This window comes from Gossypium hirsutum, chromosome A08 (genome assembly GCF_007990345.1).
Source record: "Gossypium hirsutum isolate 1008001.06 chromosome A08, Gossypium_hirsutum_v2.1, whole genome shotgun sequence".
NCBI classification, from domain to species: Eukaryota; Viridiplantae; Streptophyta; class Magnoliopsida; order Malvales; family Malvaceae; genus Gossypium; species Gossypium hirsutum.
The window spans coordinates 30,719,106-30,729,012 of record NC_053431.1 but is presented as its reverse complement, the minus strand read 5'-3'; the positions used below and the strand labels follow the sequence as shown (position 1 = coordinate 30,729,012).

General features: G+C 34.4%; 1 protein-coding gene and 1 non-coding gene across 2 annotated transcripts; one reads left to right on the top strand and one right to left on the bottom strand.

Moving 5' to 3' along the window:
* Positions 1–3,189: 3,189 nt before the first annotated feature.
* LOC121205839 (small nucleolar RNA R71) lies at positions 3,190–3,296 on the top strand. Its single transcript, XR_005900912.1, has one exon. It is a non-coding gene; the product is annotated as a small nucleolar RNA R71 (small nucleolar RNA).
* Positions 3,297–5,688: 2,392 nt separating this feature from the next.
* Positions 5,689–8,927, bottom strand: LOC107941277 (zinc finger protein 2). The gene is made up of 3 exons (XM_016874837.2): positions 8,648–8,927; positions 8,461–8,530; positions 5,689–6,825 (listed from the first exon to the last, which is right to left on the bottom strand). The coding sequence occupies exon 3, from the start codon at positions 6,411–6,413 to the stop codon at positions 5,961–5,963; it is 453 nt and encodes a 150-aa protein (XP_016730326.1). The 5' UTR covers positions 6,414–6,825; positions 8,461–8,530; positions 8,648–8,927; the 3' UTR covers positions 5,689–5,960.
* Between the last annotated feature and the right edge of the window lie 980 nt (positions 8,928–9,907).

The window sequence follows — 9,907 nt, the reverse complement described above, 5'->3', positions numbered from 1 at the left end:
CCTCTATGCTCTTGAGCTTAAAATTTAAAGATTTTAAACTAGTCATTATTCGACTATTCAAGCATCACTTTCAAAATATAATATATATATATTCAACTTTCACACCTACTGATCATAGTAAGCTTATAAGAAATCAATAAGCAACTCATTAACAAATTTTTGTCAATGTTTACCACAATCATAATTTCACTGCAAGCTGTCTTCCTGAGCAACAGTCACTAAATCACTTATAACTGGAGCTACGAAACTCCAAATCAAGTGCCGTTAATTTTATATGAAAATAGACCCATATATATTTTCCCATAAAATTTTCAGGATTTTTGGTTTGGCCAATCAATACCATATTTTTCTTGAAGTTTCCCTTATTTCACTGCTTCACTAATCTAACCACTCTTCACTACGAATCAAATTTCTCATTGTACAGAATTCAAAATATGTTCTTGTTTATTTCATTTGAAACTAGACTCATTAAGGAGTCTAAGTATATAAACGTCATCTTATAACCATTTTTGTATAATTTATAATGATTTTATAAAAACAAAATATAGGATCTAGAAGTTATTCTTACCCTATCCCACATCACTTAAAATATCTCATCATCAGCAATTCTTTTGCTTACACGGTTTCTTTTATAAGAAACTATACTCATTAAGATTTAATTACATAATTTATTCAGTTTCTAACTCATCTCCCACAATTTATGGTGATTTTACAAATTCACGTTACTGCTGCTGTCCCAAGCAGATTTATTACCAATTCACTCTTTCACACATACCTTGCATGCATGTTATTTAAACATGCATATCACAAATCAATCATCACATACCTATAACTTCACTTAAGCATAATCTTCCTTTCATCATTTTAAAGCACAACATTACTCAATATTATCCAAGTTCACATTCCGCCATAATACACACAACATGTTAGCGGATTTTCCCCCTTAGCATCTAAGGCACATGCATGCTCATTTGCTTGGCTCAACTTCATCTATTCTCCATTTTTCATCAAAAGAACATGAAACAACAACCATTTCCCTCATTTCCATTCATGACCGAATTCTCACAACACAAACAAAAATAAAAAATATGCTTCATGGGTTAAAGTAGAAACAAGAAAAACCCATGAACATCAAAATAGAAGCAAAGCACTATGAGCTCACCTTGGATTTTCTTCCCCAAGTGACTGAACATTCAAGAGCTCTTTTCCTCTCCTTCCTCTTCTATTTTCGGCTACCATGAACAAGGATGGACAAAACTTTTCCTTCCCTTCCTTTTGTTATTCTTATTATTCTAATTACCCAACAATTTGACACAAAATGGCATATAATATTTGTGCCATACTCATGCCATAATTTCAATAAAAAAATTTGCACATGTTGTCTACCACCAACATGATGGCTGGCCACTACATGTAAAATGGGAGGTTTGACATGCAAATCCTCCTATTTTACACTACAAATTATTTGGCCACTACAATTTGGCCTATAGCATTTTCAGAAATTTTCACATAGGTCCTATTTCATAATTTTACTTTCAAATGACAAAATCAAAGCATGAAATTTTCACACATGCACTTTCACATATAATAAACACATAATATAACATTTAATTATTTTTGTGACTCAGTTTTGTGATCCCGAAACCACTTTTCGACTAGGGCCAAATTAAGGCTGTCACAAAATCTCATGACATCATAAATTTTAAGAATAATCTCTTCATCACCTACTCTAAGCACAAGTTTACCATCACCCATATCAATAACAACCCTAGCAGTGGCTAAAAATGGATGACCTAAGATTAAAGCCACTTCAACATCTTCATCCATGTCATGCACAACGAAATCAACAGGGAATAGAAATTTATCTACTTTTACAAGTACGTCCTCTATAATACCCCTAGGATATTTAACAGATCTATCAGCTAGTTGAATACTCATCCTAGTAGGTTTAGGTTCCCCAAGACCAAGTTGTTTAAACATTTTATATGGCATCAGATTAACGCTAACGCCTAAATCAGCTAGTGTCTTATCAACATTCAAACTACCAATTAAGCAGGGAATAGTAAAACTTCCTGGATCTTTCAGTTTGGTTGGCAGTTTATTTTGGAGTATGGCCAAGCACTCCTCGTTAAGTTCCACTGTAGATAAGTTTTCAAACTTTCTTTTATTCGTTAGAAGCTCCTTTAAAAATTTTACATATGTAGGCATCTGCGATATAGCTTAAACAAAAGGTAAGTTAATATGCAGTTGTTTAAAAAGTTCAAGAAATTTACCGAATTGTGCATCCATGTGGTCTTTCTTCAACTTTCCTAGATATGGGATTGGTGGCTTATATTCCTTTCGCATTGGATTGTCATTGTTTTCGAGTTTTCCCTCCTCTCATTCGATTCTGGCAGCTTCTTGTGGTGGCTTCTTTTCATATTCAGCTAACACTTTCCCACTCCTTAGTGTAACTGCTTTCACATGTTCTTTTGGATTGGGTTCGGTGTTACTAGGTAAATTTCCTGGTGGTCTCTCTGAAATCATCTTAGCCAACTGTCCAATTTGATTCTAGAGCCCTTAGATCGATGCTTGCTAATTTTTAAGTGCAGTTTCAGTGTTCTAAAAACGGGTTTCCTCTACTGAAATAAATTTTGTCATCATCTCCTCAAGGTTCGGCTTTTTCTCTTGTTGGTAAGGTTGTTGTTGGAAGCCTGGAGGGGGTGATGGTCTCTGACTCCCTTGGCCTCCCCATGAAAAATTTGGGTGGTTCCTCCAACCTGCATTGTAAGTATTACTATAAGGATTATTTTGAGGTCGAGGATTATTACCCATATAATTCATTTGTTCGTTCTCCATGTTGTGGCCATGGGGTAGGTATTCTGAATTGATCATTCCACCTCCACTTGCATCGCACTGCATTACTAGATGAACCTGTGAAGAAAAAGTAAACCATCAATTTTTCTATACAAAAGTTCTACCTGATTAGAGAGCATAGTAATCGAATCGACGTTAAAAACGCCAGCCGCTTTCGTCGGCTTTGTCCTCATGACTTGCCACTGATAATTATTCAATGGCATATCTTCTATAAATTCATAGGCCTCTTCAGGTGTCTTATTATTAATAGTCCCACCAGCAGCTACGTCAATCATCTGTCTAGTTGAGGGGTTCAGACCGTTGTGAAAAGTTTGAACTTGTAGCCAAAGTGGTATCCCGTGGTGAAGGCACCTTCTTAATAGGTCCTTGTATCTCTCCCATGCATCATAGAGCGTTAGTAAATCCATCTGCACAAAAGAAGAAATATCATTCCTTAGTTTAGTTGTTTTAGCCGACGAGAAATATTTAAGCAAAAACTTTTCGGTCATTTGTTCCCAAGTGGTGATTGATTTTCATGGTAATGAGTTCAACCACTGTTTATTCCTCAATGAAAAGGAAATAACTAAAGGCGAATGGCATCGTCAGAAATGCCATTGATCTTAAAGGTGTCGCAGAATTCCAGAAAGTTCACTAAATGAGTGTTTGGATCCTCATCCTGCAAACCATCAAATTGAACAAACTATTGTATCATTTGAATTGAGTTAGGTTTCAATTCAAAATTATTTGCAGCAATAGCAGGTTTAACTATACTCGATTCAGCTCCTATTAAACTAGGTTTAGCATAATCATACATAGTACGAGGAGCAGGATCTTGACTTACTAGGTTCGCAACAGCCACAGGAGGTAGCGGATTATTATGTTTATCAGCCATCTCCTCGGTTGTGGGTTGAATATCGTCCTCTTGCCCTTCCTCTATGTATCGTAGGCTTTTCCTTATCTTTCTTTGATTTCTACGAGCTATGCTTTCAACCTCACTATCAAAAAGTAAAGGTCCTGACATGTTTCTTCTAGTCATAAACTATAAAAACCTGCCAGAAGTAAATAAAAAAAATTTAGTAATTTAAGCAAAGATAAAATTAAACTGCAACAAAAAAATAAAAAATTGCTAAAGTAATAAAAGTTAAGCATTCCTAATATCTTAGTCCCGGGCAACAGCGCTAGAAACTTGATGGTCGTGAAACTAACTAATAATTCGACTTAAGGCAAGCGCACCTATCGAACAGTAGTGTAGTTCTGGTGAGACCGGAATATCATATCCACGAGGACTAAAAGTACTAGTAGTTACTCTCATTTTATTATCTAGCCTAAGATTTAAGGGTGTTTTTTATTCTAAAATAATTTTCTAATTTATCTAAGATCACGACAGAGACAAAAGTTGGAAAATACTTTAGGAAACTAATTGAGAAGACAATACCCAAGAAAGAATCCACCTAGACTTCACTTATTACCTTTGACTTAGATGATTTATTCACTTGACTTATTCCGTAGAAATCCCTAATTTATGTTAATATCTCTCTCGAAACTAAGAACAACTGACTCTAGGTTGATTAATTGAAATCTCTTTCTAATTAAAACCCTTATTGTCGCATTAACTCGATCTATGGATTCCCTTATTAGATTTGACTCTAATCTGGTAGATTTTTGTCATCCTATCTCTAGGATTGCAATCAACTCCGCTTAATTATGACTGATCTACTCTTAAACAGGGACTTTTGCTCCACCGAATAAGTTTATCAAAAACCTGGATTAATATCCTGAAATATTAAAGCAAGAATTAAAACTCATAATTAAGAATAAGAACAAATATTTATCATATAAATCAAAGCATAATAAGATTCCCATAGGGTTCATCTCCCTTGGGTATTTAGGAAGTTTAGTTCATCATAATAATGGAAAACATCTCAAAGTTTAGAAAACAACAAAACATAAAGAAACCCAAGAACTTCTAGGAAATTGGATGGAAATCTTCAATCTTGATGTAGATACTGGCTCTGAGGTGATTCCGATTGCTAGTCGCGAGTGTTTTCTGCCTCCAACTCTGTGTGTCCTTCTCATCCTCTTCTAGGGTCTTTATATAGACTTTTGAATGCCAAAATTAACCCAAAATATGCCTTTTCCGAGTAGAACTAGACTTGGGCTCGACAGGGACATGGCCGTGTACCACGCCCGTGTGAAGATGCTCAGGCCGTGTGCAATTTTGACTTGGATTAATGTCGACACGGCCATGACAAACGGGCGTGTTGCCTACCCGTGTGTCACACACGGGCGTGTGGATTACCCGTGTGGAATTGCCTAGGCCGTGTGAAACATTGATTTAGGCCCAATTTGTCCGTTTTTGGCCTGTTTCTCGCTCTTTTTTGTTATCCCAAGCTTGCCTAAGTATAACACATGAATTTAAAGAATTAGGAGTATCGAATTTAATAAAATCAAGAAAAAAATCATCTATAAATATGCCAAATATGAGGTAAAAATATGTATATATTACGGTTTATCAATATAACTTAATAATTTTTAGATATTCAATAAGCGAATATTTATTTACCCATTTGCATTTCATGCAAAACCATTAAACACATCTATACTAATATATTTCATTAATTCAAACATTCAAAATATTATAATAGTTTATGGCTAATTTACTACATCTGGTGCATCATAATGAGTTTATTGTTATTTTCTGAAAATGTGTAATAACCTTTCATTGAGAAAACAAGACAGCTACCATCTTTAGGATAGTTGAGTTTAAATTAGAACTTGTATGATTCAATATTAAATTGATCTAAAAACAAGATCTCGGTCGCATAGTATAAAACCAGATTGCATAAACAATTGTGGCTTCAATTGTTTCCTTGTTCATTTCTTATTGCAACGATCCATAAACCAAACGTTTTCTCACCATATATATGTGTATATCAAAGGCATAAAAGAAAAATTAGCCTCAAAATTATTTTCTAATAAAAATGTTCACATGCATGCCTCAGACTTTCTTTTTTTCTTTTTCTTTTTTTTTCTATTAAGAATAATTTGGCATTTCAAACATATAAGCGTATAATAAGAATAACATGAAAATACAAATTCAAATGAATTACAGTGCAACTTAAATGTCAAAGCCTTAAGGATAAGTCAAGCTGACTAAACTCATCTTCAACATTCTCATTTCTGTATCCCATGGAGCTGTAGTTCACGTCTGTTCTTCCATAGCTCATTTCTCCAGTAAACCTGCGAGCTCGACCATGTTGTTCAAACGTGGCCATTGGTGACTGGATACGTTGGTCATGACTCGAACCACTGATACTGGATCCCCCATGTGCCCTGACAACTGAGCTTAGCTCTCTGCTTTTCTTGGCAAGAGTCCTTTCTAGTTTGTGGGCATTTTGGTGGCCTCCAAGTGCTTGTGAGCTATAGAACTTTCTTTTGCAATAGTTACAAGAGAAAATTCGAGGAGCAGCTGGACTGTGGGGCGACAAGGAAGACGATGATGGTTCAAGGACAAGCTCTAGGTTGGGTTGATTGTTGGATAGGCTTAAACGAAGAGAAGTATTAGGCTGATAATCCATATCAAGCTATAATAAAGAGAATTAAGGAGACGAGTTTACTTATTTGATACAGAAAAGAATACTGATGATTCAATAAAAGGTAGGCGGAAGATCAAGAAAAGCTAATAGCTTAAAGAAAAGCCACAGAATGGAAGAGTTTATAGGCAAATCAAAGTAGCCTGTGGAAGATAGAAGGGGAGATAGTGCAAATCAAGGGTATGGCAAGCATTATATTATGAGGTGCTAAGGTTCACTGTTCCTGCAACCACAAATAGTAAGAAGAGTAAAAAAAGAGATGGCCTATGGAGGGAGAGAGAGAGAGAGAGACAGTTATGTGCAAAGATCAGAGGGGAATCAAAGGGTTGTCGCCTTTATTAATGGCAGCATTTCAATCCTTTGTCGGTCCAAGCAAATAAATTTCAGGGTATTTTACCTGTATACTCACAAACAAATAAGATATTAGAAAAATAGATATATAAAAATATGTATTCAAAGCAGTTAAAGTTTTAGTATAATCATATATGCTTGAAAGTTTTGTGTATAATATAGTGATCTAGTCATTGGTCCAATCAACATGCGTAATCGGTAATCAGATCCAGATGATGCATTAATCAGCTTTCCAAGAAAGGTATTAATTATAAACAAGATAAACTGCCTTGACTGCACTAAACATGCAACATGATAACAGACCGGTTTGACATTTTGCCCAACGATTATCCTATATGGTGCACTGAACAACCGTACAAGATTAGACACAGTCCCACTACAGTGAACCCACTGCTGTTAATTGGTACAATTCTTTGATCAATTAATGTTGCTCTACATATAGAAAATGCCTTAATGTTCATACGACTGACACCAAAATCCACTCAACTTCCGGGCAATCAGATCAGTTCTGCCCTTGCCTCATGAAATAATCCCATAAAATAATACTTTTGCATATTCGTATGTATGAAGAAATCATTTAATTCATATTGATGGGAAAAACAGTTGTAATCTCTTTGGGAGAGTGATGGAGCTACAGAAAGAGATGACAAGAAACGTAGATGTTTTCAATTATTATGTTCATGGTACAATATTTTCCTATTCATAGGCCACGGTAACATCATTCAGAACCAGAATCAGAAAGGCATAAAAACGGTTTTGGGAATTTTATGGAGCAGATCGAGGGTTTGTAATCGTCCATAATGCCTTTGTTAGGGACCCCACAGTTTTATTATTTTCCTGCATGTATGCCACCATGGTTTTTTGGTACTACTCGTTTACCTTACATCACATCTTGCTCGAATTATATCAATCTCTCTCACACTCTTATCAGTCTCTCTTTAATTTTTTTGAGATAGCCTGAACTGAGAAGAGCACATGGGGTATGAGATTTAAAACTGTAGAAAAGCAGACAAATCATCCACTATGTTGTGCTTTTAAAACTAAGCTCCCAATAAAAAAAACAATGCCTAGAATTATTTTATAAAACTTATTATTTGTTAGACCATAATTGTGGGATCATAATCTAGCAGGTCGGCTATGATTGCGCTGAGCTTTGTCCATTAATCAAAGACACAAACACCAAGCCAAGAAGACTACATACTCGTCCTCACCAATATCGTTACTCACCTAGTCATAAAGATTCCCAAGCTCTAGGAACATTAATTCCCTTGCTAAAACATACTCTTATTAATTCTATTGTGAAATGAATCAGCAGCTAAATTCCATGTGTTCCTTTGTACTTTAACAACCCACAAGACATGGAATCATGAACTTCACCCCCCCCCCTTGATACCTAAATATTTTCTTATATTAATGACTCTTCCTTGTACTTTCTCTAAGTCAGTTAATTGGACCTGACATGTTTTTTAATTAAGATAATGATATTTTTATTGCCTATACTCTCACATTTACATTATTAAATTCACTCAATAATTAGTAGACGACCGCTAATTTGACAGTAAGATAGGAAAGAAGAGAGGAATGAATTTATATCCATACCCTTTCATTGATTAATCTAAAAGAAAACAAACAAAATAGCACTTGCTCATTTCAAGCAACTGAGAGAGAAAGAGAGACTCACATGGGAAAATGCGAGGTTTTAGTTGAGAGCACTGATGAAAGATGATATAGGAGGCAGCCCCTGGTTTTTTCTACAGGAAAAAGGATATAATATATAGATTAATGGGAAATGATCCTATGGAAAAACTGAGACAGAAATGATCGTGGTGGACATGTTTGTATTTTGAAAGGTTATGGAAGGAACTCACCAAGAAGACTCCTGCTTCTCTTCTATGCCAACACGTGGACAATGAGTTCCACAGTTTTTTAAAAGCAATCACAGAGATTGGCACCAATTCCCAATCTCAATCTTGTAATAAAATACATGTACACCAATCATTAAATATGGAATGACTAACGCTAATATCTCCCACCCTATTTTAATCTTATATGGATGCGGGGAAAGCTTCTATGTGCCACAAAGATATATATATCATCTGAACCTCATCTTCAAGTGTCTGTGTGACTGCAGTTGAAGCATAGCATTTTGTAAATTTCTTTTTCATTCGAACTTATACTTTATAGATTTTAGTGCGGTTTGGCTGCCATGAGTTTTTGTTTGATGCTAAGCTAGGATGAGCTTTGAGATAGGGTCACGTTTGAAACCCACTTTCTCCGCGCACTTCTGCACTTTTTGGGTGTTTTCTCTTTCCATTTTGGATTCATTATAATACTTATTTGTTTGGCAGCAACAATATATGGCTTGTTTGGTTCCAACGGAATTCCCTCATTATTTGTTATTACTAGTTATCATCTTAGGCTTCGTGTTGGTTTATTATTTATTTGTATTAAATTATAGAGTAAAAATTTAAAGGTTAGAATATACTCTAAATTTTCATATATTTTGTACACTAGAAATTTAATTTTCATACATTTATTTTCAGAAACTTAAACTATCTATTTTTTAGATTTAAAAATTTAAAATTCTTTTATTAAATTATGTTATGTGACATTTTGAATTTTAAAATACATATTTACTTGATAGTTATGTAATAATAAAAATAATGCTGCAAATACATATTATGATTTTTTCTTTAAAACAAAAATTCAGGCTCGTTAGGGTAAAAGAATGAGGCATGTATGGATAGGTTGAAATTCATTAAATCAATTTCATCAAAGTTGTCAATTTTTAAGTCTAGAAGATCAATAAACTTGTAACGCATTTTTGGATAGGATTTAGGTATTATGGGTTGAGATATCTTATAACCGATGAATGATCATTCTCTTAGCTTCAAAATGTATTTTAAATAATCTAATTTCGACTTTAAGAGCTCAAGATATGGTCATTTTAGTGAAAATTGCACAAACAAAATTGTTTGAATGTGATTACATCATGAATTGTGAGTTTTTGAGTTTGGATAAACTTTTAAATTATATTTGGTTCAATTATAAAGCTTAATTTTGATTATATATATAAGCCTGGCAATGTTTTCATTAACTCTTATATTTTTTGTATTTATTTGTTTCAA